Source organism: Vipera berus (genome assembly GCF_964194415.1).
Source record: "Vipera berus genome assembly, chromosome: 1".
NCBI classification, from domain to species: Eukaryota; Metazoa; Chordata; class Lepidosauria; order Squamata; family Viperidae; genus Vipera; species Vipera berus.
In genome coordinates this window covers 77,059,709-77,082,002 of record NC_138202.1, presented here as the reverse complement: position 1 = coordinate 77,082,002, position 22,294 = coordinate 77,059,709, and the positions used below count along the sequence as shown (strand labels likewise).

General features: G+C 36.8%; 1 protein-coding gene across 1 annotated transcript in view; it reads left to right on the top strand.

Moving 5' to 3' along the window:
• CREB3L1 (cAMP responsive element binding protein 3 like 1) overlaps positions 1–22,294 on the top strand; it is a 104,185-nt gene that overhangs the window by 39,841 nt on the left and 42,050 nt on the right. The window contains exons 2-3 of the mRNA XM_081337356.1: positions 10,114–10,342; positions 17,361–17,521. Coding sequence (XP_081193482.1) covers positions 10,114–10,342; positions 17,361–17,521 — 390 coding nt within the window. The remainder of the gene's footprint in view (positions 1–10,113; positions 10,343–17,360; positions 17,522–22,294) is intronic.

Sequence of the window (22,294 nt, the reverse complement as noted above, 5' to 3'; positions counted from 1 at the left end):
ATTCAAACATTAAAAAAAACCAAATGTTATCAATTGAAACAAAAATGTGATGAAACATTTAAATGGTGAATACTGAGGGATGCTGGAAGTTGTAGCTTGGCCACATCTGAGGCCAGAATTTGCAATTCCTGGTTTAAATTTAGGAAATTTGCCTAAGCAGTAATGAAGCAGAACTACTACGTACCACGTTTATACACTAAATCAGCATAACATCTTTGCATTAAATATATTTTCAAGCCACAGAGAAGATCCTGCATAGTATCCTCTTTCAAAAAGGTTTTAGGCTACAAGCTCAATAAGCATTTTCTTTTCTTTTCCACTAGATCATCCTTTTCCAACCTTGAGTCCTTGTAACATTTCGGTCTTAACTCCTCTCCCCTTGCCATCCTTGGGGTTTGGAAAACTCTAGGTTGCAGTCTGATACATTTAGAAAGTAATATTTAGGAAGATAAGGAATAATAAAGAAGTGGGTGCTATTGCTTTAGATTTGCACTCTTGCTGATTATTTTGAGTCACTGACAGGTCATTATGGTTTTGCATGGAAATATGAACTCCACCCATTGGAGATAACAAGCTTTTTAAAAAAGGAAAGCTGAGGATCTGTAATCTCACTTGGGGGTGTGCCTAATAGGTTTCAACTCTTTTTAACCTTGATTCACCCCCTCCATGTATAAACTGTGATTCATCCCTGCATCTGTTGCCTTGCCTGAAATTAAATGGAATTTTCAGATTTGAAGTGTGCCAGGAGTGTTTTTCCCCCCTTCAAGAGTGTCTTCTCCTTATACTATCTTTGGCAATTGCCATAATTATGCCTTATGTCAGAGCATAAACTACAATAAGCACGCAAACTACTTGTTGGAGTGGGACCCAGGAAGAAACTAAAACCAATATGTGGTTTTAGTACTAATCTGGTAAATGAGGACTTGGTCAGAGATAAAAGGGAAAGGCATAGTTGAGGAAGGTGACGCATCACAAGACACAACAACACAGACTCTTTGAATCATATGAGGTCCTGGATAGTCGCAAGCTTTAGCATTTGTTTCACTCAGGAAATCTAAAGTAAGAATATTCCAATATATGGTTGTCCAGCCTCCATTCTCAAGACTTCTCTGAGGGTATTTCATATCTGTTAGCTTGTTGGTTCCATTCTGCTTTCTGACAAGGATTTTTCCTTAATATTCAGTTAAATTTATTATTTTGTAATTTAAGCCTATTTGACCTGGTTCTGTCTGTTAAGACAAGAGATAACAAATCTTGTCATCTTCTATGAAGCACTCATTTGGGATATTACAGATTTAATGTTATTACCTTCCAGCATCAATTTGTGAATCATCACTAGCATCCATATTTCTCTTATGTATATACTGTAGGTTTGTCCCACCCTACAAAAAGCTGTTTCATGGGGGATCATATTAGTTAATTATGGAAATTAATGTTTGAATGGCTCAACAAGTGTTAGTCCTAGCAACAAATTGGTGGTAGTTGGGAACTATTTACTGTACTCCAGTAAGCAATTAATTTGGGGCCAACATTTTTTTCCGCTAAAAGACAAAAGGTGTGGATTTACCACATAGCATTCCTTTGTAGAATAATGTACCATTTACATAAAATAGTGAATATGCCAGCATTGGAACTTTTCCCCACTGAAATATTAGAAAGAGCAATGATGGGTATGAAAAATTTGGCCATCTTTCTGGCATCTGAATCTTGTATTTGGATATAGGGTTACCTCCTTAGTTCTCTATCAGTTATAGTGTATATAAGTTTAATACAACATTAGTGTTACTCTAAAGCAGGGGTGTCAAACTGCCAGCCCGTGGGCCAGTTTCATCATACCGAAGCCCCCCCCCCAATTGCCGGCAATGCAAAAAGAGTCGTGATACATCGCAATGCGTCATATGATGTGGCGAGTTTGACACCCGTGCTCTAAAGTTAATCAAACAAGCTTCAGTTTTATCTTTGGCAAAACAAATAAAATGACAAAAAAGCCAAGGTATAAAACGAATGTATGGTTTTAAGTTTCATGGCTCCCTGTCACAGCAATCAAAAATACTATCAAACCCTTCTGTTTATATGTTCTTTCACATTTTAGGGTAGGTCTCCCCAGTGTAGCATCTTCCAAATGTGTTGATTGGACTACAGCTGTTATCATTTCATCCAGTCATATATCAACCATGTAGGCTAGAGATAATAGAAGGCAGTTTCATGTAAAAGTAACATCAGAGGTTGATGAAAATGTTGCAGAGATTCCCTGCCCATCTTTCCAGTTTTAACCATGAACAATACACCACGGAAGTAAATATTTTAGATTGCTAAATAGAAGAAATGTTATTCTCCCACAGTTTTCCTCATTAAATATAGACAAAGAATGTATACAGCAGCCTTTCCCAAGGTGGTGCTTTAGTATTATCTTGGAGTTCATTTCCTATAATTCCCAGCCAACATGTTATATTGGAATTGCCATTAGACCTTTTCCCAGTTCACAAGAACACTTTTCTCAAAACAGCTATCCAAATTATCTGACCAAATTCTTTAACTCATTCCTGAATTCTCTTTAAATCTGCAAATCAGGTTTTTGAGTTCCTGATCCATCTAAATAGAAAGATGGTAAAGTCTAAATAAAATATATTAAAGATTGTTAGCAAATCTAGATGTTCTCATTTTTGTTTTGTTTTTAGATTTTCATTTTATCTCTTCTCCAACTTTCATGACATCATGTTAAGTAAACCACATTACAGTGGATTAACTAGCAGAGATTAATTTTTAAAAATGCCCAGGTACAATCCATTGCCTTGTATCAGATGTATAACTTCTAAAATACAGATAAACCTTTTACAAGTAAGCAACTGTTTTAGTAGAAATGATAAGTTTATCTTATAAATTTGGGCATTTGATGTTCAGAAACAGTAACATGATTGAACATTGATATTAGATGTCGCCTTCCTTGTAAGCATTGTAGAGATAATTTCTTTGAGCAACCTAAAGATTCTATATAGTTTCATTTGAGATTCATAGCTACTCAGTCTGTTTGAATAATTGTGTGTATCTCTCTTGTGTGCATTTTGAAAGATTTCACAATGCTGACAACTGAGATGCAGTTGAAAGCATAAATATTTCCATGTTGAGGTTTCTGTCATAGTCCCATTGACTGAGTATATATTAAACTAGAGTTTTCTTTTAACTACACTCCCTTTATCCTTTTAAGAACAAAGCTGGAGGCCGATGTTTGGTAAATGGCATTGATACCAGTATTTCTGCATCCTTCTTATTGCCTGGCATTTATTTACACAATGATATTGTCTTTGAATAAAACAAACAGATCTTTATGTTGGAACAGGAACTTACGCTTGCCTGTATCCGGGGTGTTCAGGTCATCTCCTGCCTCTGTCTTTTTCTTGGCAAGACTGAAGGGATTTTGGCACCCTGGGATAAAGCAAAGAACTAGTGTGTGCCGAAGAAAAGTAAGATCAGAGCAGCAAAAGGGTACATTTTTTTCCCTGTTGGCAGTTTATATAAACCACCACTTTAAATATTTATTCATACCTATCTTTTCCTTGAAGATGCTATCTTTAAAAAAGGCAGGCAATATAATTGTAATACAGGAAACATATTTTTTAAAACAAGCGCATTAGTTCTGAGTAAAACTTAGGTGTGATGGTATTTTATCTCATTAGTCTTCCTGCTTCTGAGCCAGTAACTGGCTGTTAGTTGCAATGAATTTTGTTTTGGTTTTAGCTTAATTCAGCCACTGGGTTTCTAAGACACATTTTATCTTCTAGTTAGTATAATGCATGTATCCAGCCATTACAACTCATTGAAGAAACAATGTGTGAATCTAAGTACGTCTATACTGTTCTCATGTAAATATTTAGCTAGTCAGATTTACATCCTGCCTTTTCTCCAGGATCCCAAGGTGCTGTACACAGCACTCCTTCTCACAACAGCCTTGTGGGACAGATTGGGTTGAGAGAGGATGACTGGCTTGAAGTCAGCTACTTAACCAGCTGCCAAAGCTCAAGAATGAGTGAACTGAAACAATCAGGCTTAATCTCAGTAGGGTTGAAGGTGAAGTTTCTCACTTCTTACATTTCGCACAGAAAAGCTTTCTTGCAACCTGTCAGGAAACTTGGAAAAAGGAGTATTATTTTTTAAAGTTTTATATACATTGTAACCCAGTGTAACTAGTTTTTTATGGCTATAGATTTAAAAAATAGCTTAATAAAAAGATCATATACTGTATCGCAACATGAAGATTAGTTAGCCTTCTTTGGCCTTCCATCTGTCACTTACGAACATTTTATGTCATCATCTAAAGCATTTCCTTTTCTAACACCAGCTTTTCCTTTCTAAATACCAACTCAAGATAAATGTATTTTTTGCACAGTAAATCTGAAATAAATATGCTGTTGTTGAATGATATCTGGAGCATCTGGTGTATTTTGCTATTTCAGCATACAGCTTCCAGATTTCATCACTAGAGAATTCCAAGGTTATCCACTGCTACAGAAAATAATGACTTCATTCAGATGATCAGGTTACCAATTTAAATCATGTAAATGTAAATGGAATGGACAGGCTTGGTTTGCGTTTCATCCTAAGCCATGAAAAAAGCTAGGCATGCTGCGTGAACATCTATTTACATGACTTGGATAAGTGTGGTGTAAGAATACAGTTAATTTTTTGCATATAACCCAAATTTCTACAGGCATTGGATGTGATCAGTAATATTTATTTTTTTTTATTTAATTTAATTTGTATACCGCCCTTCTCCCGAAGGACTCAGGGCGGTGAAGAGGGCAATAAATACTAAAATACCAAAATACAAAAATTAAGAACAGATTAAACCATAATGCCCAAATACAATAAATAAATTACATAAAAACAGTAATAAAACCCAAACCCATCAGACCAATATGAAGTGTGAAGAACTATTGCTTGTTTAGTGTAGACCAATGGTTCTCAATCTGTGGTTTGTGGACCCCTGGGGTGAGGCACAATGTCCTCACAGGGGGTCTGCAATGGCTTGAAGAAATGTTATGATTTAAATCTTGAATTAAGTCATGGGAGTCCATGGCAACAAAAAGTATTTAAAGGGGGTCTGTGGTGAAGAAAAGGTTGAAAACCACTGGTGTAGACAATATTGGACTAAATGGACCTACGCCTCTCCCAATCTTAGATTTGATGCACATTAGATATCATCTGCAGATGATATGGAATTAGAGTAATTTGTTATTTGATCTGTGAAAATTGCCCCTGAAGCTTTTCACTGTTGTCCAAAGGGAATCATATGTTGTGCGTGTATTTATGTTTTCTTAAAAAACAGCACAGAGAAAATGTTTAATATTTTCTCCTTCAATGCCGTACTATAAATTTGAACAGCCTCCCTCATTTGGCTGCTTAAACATACTTAGAAGATCTTGTTCCTGTATCCCCCAAAGCAGTGGTAGGATTCAGATATGTGAACAACCGGTTCTCTGTGTGAATGATGCGTCCAGAAGTCCGTTCTGGGCCTGGGCAACAAAAAATTAGCTACCGAAGTGGTGTGAACTGGCTGAATCCCACCACTGTCCCAAAGAAGTTTGTAGTGAACAGCTCCTAACATTATTTAAAAGACATCCTAAAATGAAAGAATCCCAACTCTTTTCTTCTTATGTTTTGTATGTATGCAAAAGTATGTATATAACAGAAAAGAGAACGGAAAAACAAAGATGGGAGTTAGAGATGAAAGTCAATGCTATCTAGAGTGCCTCCCTCCGCACCATAGATAAGGAATGACATCCAAACCCACAAGGACATCTTCTAATCTAGAAGTATAACTAGCATTTCATAGATATGTTGATGAAAGTGGAGCTTCTGTGAATATGGAGGAGAAGAGGAAACATAAAGATGCAAGAAGACAGTTTAGTATCAGGGGTAGGCAGCCTCAGCTCTTTTATGACTCATGGACTTCAACTCCCAGCTATGCTGACTCAGGAATTCTGGGAGTTGAAGTCCATGAGTCATAAAAGAGCTGAGGTTGCCTACTCCTGGTTTAGTTCCTTTCGTTTTGCAGACAACAAACTGAAAGGGAATTCTTTTCAGTAATCTCATTGAAAAAATAGGAGAACCAGTCTGATCTAAGTGGTTAAGATGCTGGTATAGAAACCGGGAGTCTATATGTTCCCATCACTTTCTCTTAGCCCACCCACCTCACAAGGTTGTGGGGAAAATAAGAGGAGGAAGGTATGTTGAATATCTTTGCTACCTTGAGTTATTTGTAAATACAAATAAATAAATCACCATCATCATCATAAATAATAATGTAACTTGAAAAACACATTTGATTTCTTATTGTGTCTCCTTCCAGCTGGTGGTCACTTTCTGGCCAAAACTACCTACCAAACATGAATTATGTCCTAGTAAAATGTAGGTGAGTGATTCCTTTAGCTCTTCAGAATTTTTCCCCAATGGAGGGGATTTTAATATTATCTACTTTCCTTTGCAAAGGGACAAATATTCTTTAGAATGTAGCGCTTCCAGTCTATCTACCAGATAGGGATTCAGGTTTACTTCAAGATGTTTTTTTAAAAAATCTGGAAGACTAGATTTTACAAAAAAAACAAAAAACAAAAACAGAACTGGAAGCCTCTAATATACATTTCAACCATTGTTCTGATTTATTGAATGTGAGTTATTCAATCATTGAGGTATGACCAAATCAAGTTAAACATTGCCAACAAGCCAAATATTTGCAGATATTAGATAACCTTGTGCTCAAACAACTATTAGATTTAAAAAATAGCACTCTTTTTATTTGGTTACATTTCTTTACAGGCATTTAAATGTATTGCTATATTTAAAAAATGAACAGGAATAACTGTCCTTGGAACTCACATGCATCCAGAGGTGTCTTCTTGTTATCTCTGTGGCCCTGTCTGTAATATGTAGTATTTGTTTCTAAGTTCCTCAGGTTTTGCATTATTCAAAGTTTAATGGATGGATTGATTTTGGACATAGTGTGAAAGTGTTCCTGTTCTTTATATGACAGCTAAGTCCTGTGAACAGAATTGGAGGGGGTACAATTTTCAGCAGAATGTGAGGAACAGAAGAACTTAGTCACTGAGTGAAGAGATAATGGCAACATATTTTAAATTGCAAAAGACTAAGAAATATATCCTAGTAAGATAATTTTTTAAAAAACTAAGGAAGATAAGAAAACAACTTTTGAAACAACTATAACTTCCATAACTGATAAGTGCTAAGAGAAATAACAATGTTTATAATAGTGTTTCCTGCAATAAACATCATTCACACAGGATGGTGTGGGTTTTATTGTGGATTTTTATATTATTTTACTGTTTTTAGCTTGGGCTCTTATTTAATTCTTTTTTAATTTTTGTATTCTGTATTTTTATATGTGCCCTGTTCACCGCCCTGAGTCCTTCGGGAGAAGGGCGGTATACAAATATAATAATAAATAAATAACTAAATAAATGGTATGGAATACTGTTTTCAGATACGAGGATCATGAAACAGAAAAATATGTTTATTCCTCCCAACAAGGAAGATTGTAGGGAGGGGCTTAATTTACACTAGTGGTTTTCTTTCCTTGTAATTTGGTCCTTCAATATTGTCCCCTTCCCATTCAGCTGGTAATATTTATTTCTTTTCCTGTATTCTCTTTTAAACGTTAGAAGCTTCTTGGATGAGAAGTGAAACATTTTCAAGGAAAAAAACCAAGGAAGTCCAGTTGCCTTTTGGAAAAGCACCTTTGGGACATGATCTGAATTGAGAATCTCCATAAACTTTATACTTCTATACCACCTTTTTCAAAGACTCTAGTTTTCTTGTGTTACCAATTAATATATATTTCAATCTAGCAGAAATGTAAATTTTACTAGTGGGCGTGTCTAAAATCATTTTTAAAGTGTTTTCATTCATCTTCATTTTTTATCTGGAGAAAAGGGATTTTGCCAAGAGAAAATTGACAGATTTCCCTGAAGGCTACGTATTTTCACGATGCATCTATGTGGACACACAGCTATGAATTATTACAGAGTTTTTAATTAAATTTGATTCTTATTACTTATGAAAGTGAAGATGCAATAGATGTGTGTGTGTGTGTGTGTGTGTGTGTGTGTGTGTGTGTGTGTTTAAAAAGCAAACAATATGATTCACTGAATTTCAATAGAATTGTACTGCTGACACAGCAGTTGCAGTCCGACATAGCTAAAACGATGTGTATGAAATGGATGCACTTTTTTAAAAGTATGATTTGAAGCAGAGGTATGACTTCTTATGTCTTCTATAAGTATCACTACTTTACTGTGACTTGTGACATGTGATTTCGTTGTAAACATGTATAATAAGATGCTCAAGACTCTTTAATGATCAGTCTGCTTCTCAAGTTACCACTCTGCACTGAGGGTACATAGAATTGGATCACATTATAAAACAAACCTTTGTACTGTATTAATACTGAACAGTATTTTGAATATCCAAGAAGTTATTACAATGGACACGTGGGAAAAGATCTGGGTGAGGAACGTAAAATTTACACAAGCTCAAAATCTAAGAGAGAACTTTTATAAAATGTTTTATAGATGGCATTTAGATCCTAAAAAGCTTGCAAGTATGTATCCGAATTATCAGCCAAAATGCTGGAGGTGTGGTGGCGAAGATGCAACATATTTTCATATATGGTGGACCTGTAAAAAGGTCAAGGCTTTTTGGATAAAAATTTGGTGGAATATGCAGAAGATCTTCAAGCAAAGGATAAAGTTTTGTCCGCAATTCTTTTTGTTGGGTATAATTACAGATGCTACTGTTGTGGACACTAAGTTGATGTTGAATTTAATTACAGCAGCAAGACTTTTAATAGGTCAATATTGGAAGAAGGAGGAACTGCCGACTATAGAAGAATGGACTTTAAAGGTTTCTGACCTGGCAGAAATGGCAAAGATCTCGGCTTATTTGAAAGATCATTCGCAAGAACGTTATATTATGGAGTGGAAAAAATGGATTGAATATATCCAGAACAAATATGGGACTAAAAAGTTTCATTTAGCATTTGAATAAGTCTTCCTTTCTATTTTCTTTTTTTTCTATATGAAATATTAGTATTGCTTGTAGTTATCTTATATGAGCTTATATGAGCTAGAGAGTGATAGATTTAAGAATTTATTGTTGGTAGCATATGGATGCTTATGATTGTTCTTTGTTTTTATACCCTGTACTTAGCTCTGGGAAGTCGGGGGGGGGGGGGGGGAAGGGGGGAAAGGGGGGGGAGGGGGAGGGAGGGATAGGTAGGGGAGGGGGAGGGGGGATTGTTAAAGGTAAAATGTATTTTAAAACTTTTCAATAAAAAAAACAAAAAAAACAGTATTTTGAATAAATATCAGTATCATGCTGCATGAGTTTCTGCCAAGGTTTTTCCAAAGTATTATATGACAAATCGTTCCAAAAATGGATATGCTGTATAAAAAAAAGGCAGTGAAGGGATAAGTTTCATAGTAATCCTTAACATCTCTTTTCATGATGAATAATGTTCCATCCTCAAACTACAAAATGGTTTATATAACAATTTAATTTCACAGTTATATTTATGAGAACATCAAAATGATACCCCAACTGCATTTTATAAAAAATAATTTAGGTATTTATGCCTTTGATCATTGTCACTACACAGAAACCTAATAAAGATGTTTTGATAGTTTGAAAAATGAACACCAACACAGTGTACATACCAATGAAGTTGATGAGAGTTGTAAGGAAATATGTTTAAAAGGCTTCGAAGTAAAAAGAAAGTAATATACTTCAAACCTGTATTTCTGGTGTTCCAATTAATGCATTTCAATACAACATGAGCTTGTTGTAGGAACAGACAGAATACAGAGAGAATAAAAATGTATTTAATGAAGGTGAAGAAAATGGGCAGGCCTGTACTTCATTGTGGATTTTGGCTGGTTAGTTTCTTCTGAAGCTGTGAAAACAGAAACAATAAAAGATGAATATAGTTTTTTTCTCATCCAAATGATTTGGCTTGCAGTGTGTCTGCTTGGGATACATTTCAGTAGAAGGCCCTCTAGTCTCTCATGGAGATGATGTGGTTCACACTTTTCTTTCCTTTCTCAGCATTTCTCCGAGAGCTTTGACCACTTCTCTGAGAACATGGAGGACTTTTCCAATGAACTGTTCAACAGCTTCTTTGATGACCCCATGCTGGTGGAAAAGAACCCTTTGCTGGACATGGATCTGGATCCTCCCACTCCTGGCATCCAGGCAGAGCACAGCTATTCCCTGAGTGGAGACTCTGCTCCACAGAGCCCTCTTATGCCTGTCAAGACAGAAGAAAATGCCAGCGGTGAGTAGAAGAACCCTGAAGGCTTTGATCCAGAAGTATATGCCCAAACCGCATCATGTCCTCTGCTGATGTGAAAGAGAAAGGATGATACTGACACAGGCAGGTCCAATATGTGTTTCTTCCAAAGCGCTGTTTCTCTTGAAAGCAGACAATCTGCTGTTAGCAAACTGCCCCTGCTTCCTGTGTCATTAAGAGCGGTCCAGAGTTAAAATTGGTTCCAGGCAATTAATCTAATATGTTTTTAACTGATTTGAATCATCTAATGATAAGACAGCTGACATTATTCGGTTAGCTATTGGAAATAGAGAAAGAGTTGAGCCAGACCGGAAAGATATATATTGGTTTTATCTGCCTGCTACATTCTCTCTCTTTGGAATGTATTATCAGGAAGCCCCACAAGCTATCTGGGGAAGATGAGTGGTTGTGCTTAAACCAAATAAGGGATAGTTCAAGAAAGGGGGAGGGGGGAATAATGGAATACTAAACTGTTTAAACATGGTAATTAGGAAGTGAGTCCAATTGAATACAGTAAGACATACCTTTGAATAAATATGCATCGGACAGTGATACACATATCAACAAGCTGAAATTAGAAACTAAACTTCACTTTTTAATAGTCTCCCTTGTTGAAAACAGCAATAATGGAGGAAATTGAAATAAGATTTTTCTTAAAAAAATAAAAATAAAGCAGGGCTCTGATATAAAAAATACTAGAGTTGACCTTTAATTTCTCATTGTGGTCTTCAAAAACAGACAAAACACAGGTTTTGGCCTCATGAGTCATAGCCAAGAGCCAATAACTCACTGTTTTAAGAGAGGAGAATGCTTACTGTCATTTAATATAAAAACTGACTATTTAAGTCCTGGATGTTGTCCAAGAAACTGACCTCTCACTACCTCTCATTATTCACACAACATTATTGTAGACATTTTAAAGCAGTGTTCTTTGCCAAAGAGGTTTGTTTTTTTTACCGAACAATGCTAAATAAATTAGTTCCCTTGGGGAACTAATTCTGATTTGTTTCTGGTTCCTTCTATCCACTGTTTCCATTCCTCAATCTCTGAAGAGTTTGAAACTGATCTACGATTGCCCCCATACAAACACCACGAGCCAGGTGAGCTGTCACAAGTCCTAGACCAACAAAAATCCAAAAGAGAAGTTGCTAGTATTCTCTTCCTGAATTCACATTTTCAGTATATGATGCTGTGTAGATTCATTTGGTCTTTTGCTATATTTGCCATGAGAGAAATAATCTTGCAGCAAAGCCACCACTCCTTCTGCATTTAAAAGCCTCCTGTAAGCTCTGGTGGTAAAATTACAGCTACTAGCAAAGCTGCAATCAGGCATTTTTATTAATAGCTGTAATCATAGCTGCAGGTTCCTGCAGTGGCAGAAGTGCTCCATATTCACAAAAGGGTGCCATAGTCAGGAGTTGTTGTTCATTGTAGACAGAAACTAGGAAAAAATACCTAAATTTTGTTTAAATACAAGAAATAACTTTATGCTAGTAATATTTATATATGAATGGAGCAATTTACCTATGGAGGTTATTATTATGGTTCAATGCACATTCAGCCAGATGTTTAGACTGGATTTGGCATTTTTACTCACCTGTTGAGTCCTTTCCAAGGACCTGGGATAGGCAGATACTGTTTGATGGTCTTAAAAGTATTGTTGCAGGATGTAAGGTTTTCCAACTAAGCTGCCTTTTGCAATTGGCTAGTGGTGATTTTGAATGCTGATGGCATTCAAGTGGTGCTCCAGATGTTTTGGATTGCACACAAGGAGCCTATTACTATTGTTATTAACTTTTCTTTCTTTCATTACAATCATTCTACTTCTATTTGTAGGTCTTTGTATTTCTGATTTTCTCCAGTTCTTTCTCTTCTGTTTTGCTATATTATTATTATTGTTGTTGTTGTTGTTGTTGTTGTTATAATAGTGCCCTGAAAAGTTTTGTAATACTCACACTGGAAAGGACGTTAAATAAAATATGTCAACTTACCCTCTTTTTCCCCACTGCCAAGCTCTGGGCGGCCTCTGAGACGGACCCTGAGATTGTTGGGTGTGCATACAAAGAAATCAGCACCCCGTCCCTGATCCTTCTGTCTTGGGTGTAGACCGAATGAAAGCTACTGCTTACAGTTAATGCTTATTGGCACATGTAGAGGCCTAAGTGGGCTTCTTTTTTACCAGCAGATTTCTCTGCAGGAGATGGAGAGGCACAGTCGTTTCAAAACCTATTTTTAAAACAATTCATTTTAGGATGATTCATGACGACAGGATATTTTTAGAACAATCTTAGCAGAGGATCCTGTTATTTGTGGGACCCTGTGGGTGTCCGAGTGGTTGAAGGACAACCGTCAGCCCGAAAAGGAAATGGCACAGATTCAGTATATACAAGAGAAAAAAGACCTTTCTTTTAAAAAAAAAAAGCTAAAAAACCATAAAAGCAGGGAATGTTTCCCCACAGCGGTCAGAGATTATCCTGCCTGAATGTTGCCAGACATCAAGAAGAGAAGGGGCAAAAGCACTACAATTTTTTCCATAGGTCATTCTTGCTTGGTCCTGCTCCAAAGAAATATCCTGCCTCCTTGCAGAACTGTTACCGAACTATCTCACCTCAGACTATAGATGAGGGATGACAGTTACTCTCCCAAACCCCCTCAATATCTAGAAGAGATATATTTTAGTAAGATTGCTGGAAAAGGAGCACTGGAGCACTAGTGTTCATAGACTGTCACGTGCTGCTTGTTTCTGGATATTCCATTCTATTCCTCCTCCCCCCCCCTTCCTCTTCCCTCTTGTTCCTGCTCACGGTTTTCCTTCACATCTAACATTCTGTAAATACGGTTATTTGCAATGAAAATGATGCAGCATACTATTTATATATCCAGGTGCTAATTATGAGTTCTGTTATAAAGTCTTCTAGCTCAGGGGTCCCCAACCCCAGGTCCGTGGACCAGTACTGGACCATGGCATGCCAGCTATCAATCCCAGTGGCGTAGCGTGGGGGGTGCAGGGGGGGCCGGCTGCACCGGGCGCAACATCTGGGGGGGTGCGCTCGCACTCGCAGCTCTCTGCCCCTGCCTGGCTCACTCACTCTCTCTCACTGCAGTGCTGGCTGTGTGAATCCGATCCGAGCCGCCGGGTCGCCGCCCACTGTGGAGGGGGGGGTGCCAGGCGTGCCTTGCCCCGGGTGCTGACAACCCACGCTACGCCACTGATCAATCCGCACAAACAAGGAAAGCCCCATCCACAGGATGCAGACAGCACACAAAGCCACGCCCCCTCCAGTCCGTGGAAAAACCTCTCTCCACGTAACCGGTCCCTGGTGCCGAAAAGGTTGGGGACCTCTGTTCTAGATGTTAATATAAATGCGTATAATATAAAGGGCTGTGTGCTTAGTGCAAAACCCTCCCAAATCCTTCCTTTTCTAAGCCAAAGAGTTAACTAAGGAGGTGGAACTACCAGTAAAACTGGAGACGGACGCAGCCTTGCATCTTTTAGAAGCAGCATGCCAGCTACTTCATAGTGGAATGCAATTCTTTAGAGCATGATAAGAACACCATGGCTCTGAGCAACAGCACAGAAGAATGGAGATTGAGAAATGTGGGAAGGAGGAGCATGGAAGAAGAGATGATAAAAGGGAGCTTTCTCTGACAGTTCTTCTCTCTACAATGACCTTATGCAGCTGTCTGCAGAGAGAATTAACAGCTCTCTAATAGCTATAATGATACCATTTACTGCATGCGCACTCACAACTCTCATTCCCATCCCCAAAATATTTAACTATGTAATAGGAATAACCAAACTGTTTTGAAGTAAAAAAAAATGAGCTCAATATATTCTGCTTCAAATTCAGAATAAGTCTCTCAACTTAGGAAAGGGTTATTCTGACCATCCTGGAAATATTTGGAATTTTGAAAGAGTCCTGGTTCAAATTTGAAATAGACATTTTGAGTTGGAAATGGGACTGTTTTAAGCTTAAAACAGAATGGTAGAAACAATCTGTTTTGAACTTCTTTGGGCACAAAATGTTTTTAATTTAAATCTCTCTCTCCCCTCTCTCTCTCTCTCTCTCTCTCTCTCTCTCTCTCTCTCTCTCTCTCTGTGTGTGTGTGTGTGTGTGTGTGTGTGTGTGTAAAAGAAATTGCTCAAGCCAGAATTCTAGACATCCCTAACATAGGATCAGACAGTCATTTTTTAACCCTTTGGAGCTATAATTTTTTGGGGGAAATCCTTTCTGAGCTTATATAAGGATCACATATCTATTAAAAAGGCTTTCTCGGAGTATTGTCTTGCCATAACTTTCCAGACTTTATACCTACAACTTAACCCTGTTGAAGATTTTCTTCTGCCTGATATATCTTGCATTCTCTGATTCTTGGATAAAAATCAAAGTAGGTGAATGTAGTTTCTAAAATACATTCTAACCATAACCATTTGTTTCCATTGCTCTTCTCATCATTCACTTGCTCCTGTTCTAACCTGCTTGGTAGAACTATATAGTCTTCTACAGTCATGTGAAAATAAAGTACACTCTCTTTGAGTTATATGGTTTTACACATCAGGACATAGTAAAAATCATCTGGTCCTCAGCAGTTCTTAAAGTAGGTAAAAACAATTTCAGATGAATAACATCACATGACATATTACACCATGTCATCGTTCATTTTACAAAAAGAAAGTCAAAATGAAGAAGCCATGTGTGAAAAAGTAAGTACACCCTATGATTCAACAGCTTATAGAACCATTTTTTTAGCAGCAATAACTTAATAATTTAAAGTCATTTTCAGTATGACTTTATCAGTCTCTCACATTGTTGTGAAGGAATTTTGGCCCGCTGTTCTTTGCAACATTGTTCAAAGAGGATTGAGGGACGCGGTGGCTCAGTGGGTTAGGACGCTGAGCTTGTTGATCAGAAGGTCGGCAGTTTGGCGGGTCAAATCCTGAGTGCCATGTAACAGAGTGAGCACCTGTTACTCGTCCCAGCTTCTGCCAACCTAGCAGTTCAAAAGCACGTAAAAATGCAAGTAGAAGGTAACAGCGTTCCGTGCGCCTTTGGTGTCTAGTCATGCCGGCCACATGACCACGGAGACGTCCTCGGACAAGCGCTGGCTCTTCGGCTTTGAAACGGAGATGAGCACCGGCCCCTGGAGTTGGAAACGACTAGCACGCATGTGCGGGGGAACCTTTACCTTTACCTATCAAAGAGGATGTACTGTACTTACTTTTTCACATGACTGTATGTGACACTAATGCATGCATTTCAAGAGGGCTATTATCATTCCTCTTTTCTCCAAATTAACCTCAATTATTTTATCTTTTCCTGTATTGCTCTTGTCCTATGTAATACTGAGTTATCTTTATGCTTTCTTCTGAACCTGTTTAGTTTTCTTAAAGTATACTTTCCAGAACAGTACTGTATATACCAGTGGTGGTGAACCTATGGCACGCGTGCCAGAGGCAGCACTTAGAGCCCTCTCTGTGGGCACGTGCACTGTTGCCCCAGCCCCACCTCCCCCTGCAGCCCCCTCCTCACCAGCAGCCCCCCTGGAGGAGAGTTGCCCCCAGGCGTGGCCCGCGCAGAGCAGCTCAGCCAAGCACATGGCAACCGGGCAGCAGGGTCAAAACTCCACCCTTGCTCCCCATTGTGCACAGATGATGCTGCCGGGCATGGGCAGAGGGCGTGGCTGCCATGGTGCTGCAGGGCTGCCTGGGTGATCTGCGGCTGGCCGTGGAGGCGGTGAGTGGCCCTGTGGGTGGGTGGGCGGAGGCAAGGTGGGTGGGTGGGGGCAGAGCAGGCAGGGCAGGGGGTGGGGGGGGCGGGTCAGGAGGCAGGGCGGTTTTTGGGCACTTGGTCTCTAAAAGGTTCGCCATCACTGGTATATACTGTATACCAAAATGAAGAACTTCCTTATTTATATAAGAGTTGCTGTATGGATTTCTACTCTTTTGAGGAAAGTATTTCTAGATTGATAGCAACATTACACTTTTTCTCTCTTAATACAGTGGTGAACCCTTCAAACCCACAAGAACCTCTTTATATATTCCATTTGTAATCTTAGAATACTCTGAGATCATGCTACCTAAGATGATGGCAAAAATGACTGAATTGGAGCTGTGCACATTCAACTTAAATCATAAAAAAGAATGAAAATAGGATCAAAAGTCTTCTGAAGAATGAAATGTTCACATTTCTGCCCTTAAACTCACAAAGTGCTGCAAATGGGCTGAACTCTTAACTGCTGAAATTTGGAAGCAAAATAAACACATTTCTGTGAAACTGTTTTTGAGTTTAAAATAGGACAATAAGGATGTGTTGGGAGCAAAATGCTTCTTGGAGGTCAAATGCTGTTGTTTTCACCCTTAATACCCCACCCTGGCTTGCTAGAATCATGCAAAAAATTTTTTTAAAAAAAGTTAGACCTGGTGAATCTAACCCAGAAAACATTGTCCATCCTTCTTTTAAAGAAACTTCTTGTGTCAATCTACTAACATACTTTTTTCATAAACAGTATAGGACAGACTACCCTGACAGAACAGATTCATATAAGAGAGATCAACCATCTTGTGTGATATTAGTCTTTTTAAAAAAAGTTTAAATATTGCCAAAATGTGGTTGGATTTAATCTTTGAGATCTTGTGACATTTCAGGTGAGGCTGGTGAAGTCTGGTAAGATTTGGTGATCTTGCAGAATTTTTCCATTTCTTTTTAAAAAACCTCTAAAATCATTTAAACTGAGGCGTAATGCCTAAAATGGATGTGCTGTGCTGGGAAGGCTTTAGTGTAGCCTTTGGCCTGGAAATTGTAGCATATCCCTGTATTAGAGTTTAATAGACTATATGTTCTATTCTGAAACAAAGAAAAGCTGATTGTGGTGCTTCTTAGCTGTAATCCTTGTTCCTTCAGGCTTATTTCTGTCGTGGAACAGAACACACCTCACTATATGGTACAATGCTTCCCATAGACAACGGTAATATGACCTGACTGTCATGTGCTTCTTTTCTCAGAATTGGAAAATGGTATGTGGACACTCCAGCACAAGCTATGTTCCATCATGGTGAAGCAGGAGCAGAACATGGTGCCAGAAATACCTGAAACTCAGCTGCCAACACACGCAGCTCCCATGATGAATCTTAACCCACTGCAAAGGTTGCCAGCCCCCAAAGAGGTGAGTTGCACCACGAATATCTGGAATGATTTGGACCTGAGAATGTGGCATTTTTCACGATTTCTTCATCTTTCATTCTAAACAAAAAGGTGGAAAATACTACTACAAGATGGAAAATAAAATTTAAAAAAAGTGCCTAGGTAGCCTTTATTTTAATCACTGCTGATTTGAAATAACCACATTTTAAAAAGTGACATAGCAGAGAGAAAAGTGGGCAGTTGAAGGATAATTAGATAGAGGGCTTTTGATAATGATTCAGAAATGGCAGATTTTATGGGAACTATACTTACCTTTATTAGGGATGCTAGTCCAAACAGTGGGCAGGATTGTTATGATCAGTGTAAGTGGAAACATACACCCAAAATAAAAACTATAAAGTGAATCTTCTGCAGAAGTTCTAGAGGTTAACTAGCCCATTTGTTTCTAGCTTAGAACAGTTTTGTCTACAAATAATGCAAACCTTCTGGATGAAGCCAACATCTGAGATAGAATTCAAATTATTTCTCTTCTCAAATAGAATAATTTTAATAATTACAAGATGGCCAATTTCTCAGAAGAGAGGCAACTTCTAATGTTCTATGCCAATCTGCTGCAATTATATATTTGATCAATTCCCATCACCACCAATGACATTAAGAGTCATTGTTCAATACATCTGGATGACTGAACCAAACTTTTCATCATTTGCTAGTGATTTTGCAAAAGAAGAGGTATTTTTCTATTGAACTACTTCTCTTTATTTTTATTATTTTGTAAAAATACAAATCTTTCTGCTGGTGACGTTTCAAAGATGCTTTTCTTTTTTATATTTTTTTTATTCAAGTTTTACAACACAGACAACAGAAGCATTAAGAAAAAGAAAAAAAAGAAAAGCAAAAGTATGGAATGAGTTGTAAAGAAAAAATAGGAAGAAATTTCCCATTTCCTTTTCAGCAACTATAAGTACAATTACAAAATTATCTCTTAATCAGTGATTACAAAAAAAACCCCTCACTTTTTTATTGTTCTTTTTTTTCTAATCATCAAAACCACAAATCTTAAGTACATTTTTCTATTTCATGAAAAAGTCTACAAATCATTACAAGTTGAACATAAATGTCATTTTTTTCCTCTGATCAAAGCGGTTAATTTAGCCATCTCTGCAAGTTCTATCATCTTCATCAACATTCCTCTGTTTGTCAGCCTTTCTGCTTTTGAGCATATAATAATCTTGCTGCAGTTGTCACATACAAAAACAAAGTTCCATGACTTTTTTTCTAGTTGCTTGTCCATTAATATCCACAGAAATATATTTGGTTTTATTTGTAATTTAACTTTTAAAACCTTCTGAGTTAATGTATGTACTTGTATACAAAATATTTAGGCTTTTTTACATGTCCACCAAACATGATAAAATGTCCCTTCATATTGTTCACATTTCTAACAAAGATTCAAAATACATGTATATATTCTAGACAGTTTCTCTGGTGACAAATACCAATGATACGTCATTTTATAAAAATTCCCTTTAATTCTAGAACATAATGTAAATTTCAATCCTTTCAACCACATACTTTTTCAATGGTCCATTTGTAATCTCTAGCGAAAAGTTTTAGCTTATTTTATCATTATACATTCCTTCACTTGTTCGTCTTCTGTGTAATACTCTATTTCAACAACTATTTATACTTTTTAACAATAACATGTTTATGTTTTTATCTACTTTAAACCTTTCTGTCAATTACACATAAGAAAACCATTGACAAGGTTGTCCCTCTATTATCAGGTCTGTTGGTTTCATTTTACAATCCCTTTGAAAAAAAATCAACATCTCAGTAGGCTAGCCATTTATGTTTGCTTATTTCTCATCTATAAAATGCTTCTTGTGCTGAAAATTATAAAGGTATTTTCAGGTAAAACTTTCGTTTATATTTATTCCGTAATCTCAGAATATAACATAACAATTTTTAGTCTATATTCACCTTAGATTTGTCATCCCATAGGCATCCATGCCGCCCAAATCTCAAATTATAATCTTCTATCTTTTAAATCGAGTAATCTTTTATTTCTTAACTAAACCCAATCTATCATCCAAACTAAACAGCAAACTCACGTGTTTTAGTTAAATCCTCATTAATAATTTTTGTGCTATATCTATGAAGCATAAATAGATTTCATCCATTGCATAAAATTCCTCCCAAAATTTTTATCTTTCAGAACCTTACGAAAAAATATTTCAGCTGAAATCATTGTGAACAACTAATAACCATTATTCAGTAATGATATTGGACTGTAATTTCTTACTCAGGTCAAATTTTATTCCTCTTTAAGTATTAATGTTACGTTGGCCTCTTGCCAAGTCTCTGGTATATCGCCTCCCTGAAGAATATAATTCATTATATTTTGCAAAGGTGGTAAAAGTTCATCCTCAAATCACTTATAATGCAAACTCTAGTATGTTCATCTGGTTCAGGCATCTTTCCTGGCTTACTCTTTTTAATTGCTTCTGAAGCTTTTGTTATCATTATAGATCCATTCATCATTTGTATTTGTTCATTTCTAATCCCTGGTAGATTTTGTTCTCTAAGACATTTATCTATTTTCTTCAAGACAATATCATGCCCTTTATGCAAATTAAAATAATATCGAAAAAATGGGGTTTTTTGCATTAGTAGAGTATCTTGCTCTTGTAATTTCATTAACATTTTCTTTTTTCTTTCCCTTCGCAGTTTATAATGTAACCATCTCATTGGTCTATTCGCAAATTCAAATTTTATTTGCTCTGCATAATTCAGTTTTATTTCCATTTCTCTTATTGTTAACATAGATAACTGTTGCTATAAAATCTTACTTTGTTGGGAGATACTTGTTCCTTGAAGGGTTCCTTCTCCTTTTCTTTTTATTTCAACCCCAAATTTTTGTATTTTCTCTTTTAATTTCAAAATTATGTTGTATCACATAATCTCTAATAAAGGCTTTATTTGTATATCCCAAGCCATTCTCAAATATGTATCTTTTTTAAGTTATTTTCAAAAAAATATTTTAATTTCCTTTTACAATTCTCAACAACTTCTTTCTGTAGCAAACTTCATTTAATTTCCATTTGAAAAGACTAGATATCTTTTTTATAAACCAATTTCACAGAATGATGATCTGAGTAGGTCTTTGGTAAAATATAACAACAGCACTTTCCATGGTAACTAAACATCACAATCTGAGTCACATCTGAGTCTTTACTGAGTCTTTTGTTTACGGAGAACTTTAGAGATAATTAACAAACATTCCATGCTGGACTACTCTCTTTAACCAACTTAGTAATGAATTGTATAAAGCACTTTCATCAAAAGTAAAAATAATAAAAATAAAAATAGCAGGATAAAAAATAAAGACCATCGCCTTAATCATTGAAAACTTTAGTAGATTCTCTTTTAATTGATTTTTTTTGCCAATTAAAATTAAATAAGATCAATGAACCAAAATTTCTATTGTATACTTGTAGCCTCAAAAGAAGATTTAACTCATTGCAAAGAATCTTATCTTTGTTGTGAAAGGAAATCTTTCTTCAGCTGTAATTGATTACTTCTTAAAGTGACTAAGAGAAGGGAGAGCAAAGCAGTAATGTTTGTAATGACTCTGCTGCCATTATGAGTGTAGATCAGGAGTCTGCAACCTTCAAAACTTTTAAGACTTGTGGACTTCAGCTCCCAGAATTCCTCGGCTAGCTTAAAGTTGTCAGAGTTGCAGATCCCTGGTGTAGATGAATGTCCAGGGCTCCTGAGAACACAGCTTCTGGATCTAGCTGCAAAAAAACTACCCGAATTTGCAGTTTAATCAGAAGGCCCTGCCATCTGGAACAGCCTGGAACATAGGTGGTTAATCTTCTGATCTCCCTTTGATCCAGGGAGATAAAAGCCAACCAAAAAATCTCCCATCCAGTTTTCAAAAGCTGCAGCAGCTTTCTGCATTTCAGAGAATGTGAGGCTGCCATTCCCCCTCAGGAAGCAACTCCTTGATATTTCAAATATGCTTGTCAAAGAGCATAATTCCAGGATAGTATTCAAGAAGCTGAAATGGAGATGTCAAAGTTTAAACAAATCAAATTTTATTTTAGACACATTGGATCGGCCTTCTTATATCATCTTCCTATAAGCCGTTTCATCTGTTGGACTGTTAAGGTACACCAGCTTACTGTATAGACTGTACTGTACAGCACAGCAGCCTTGTCAATGCAAAATCCTTTATAGCTCCTAGAATAGCAATCTAAAGTTAGAAACTTTTTGCCTAGGATATCTGGAAAATACCAATTTTGGGAAAGGGTCTGTATATATTGCAAGATGATGTCTTTTCAACCATTCTTTCCCAGTTTTCCCCCTTCTTTTGTTGCTTTTGTCTCTTCTATCAGTTTCAGAATCATAGTCAGAGACATACTGAGTACTTTCAGTAGCCATGGTACAACAAACATTTTTATTTATTTATTTATTTATTTATTTATTTATTTATTTATTTATTTATTTATTTATTTATTTATTCGTTCATTCGTTCATTCGTTCATTTGTTCATTTATTTATATGCCACTCATCTCTTGGTTCTAGATTACTCTAAGTGGCTTACAACATCCCCCCCCTTCTATTGACCATCCCTATTGAGAAGACTAGTGGAACAATAAACGTGTGTGGAATGTCAACAAGAGGCATCTGAGAACTTCTGACCTGGAGCGCCAAATACCTTTCCTTGTTATTTCCTCCCCAATCATACAACATGCTTCATTGTAACTTCAATTTAAATTTGTGTAAA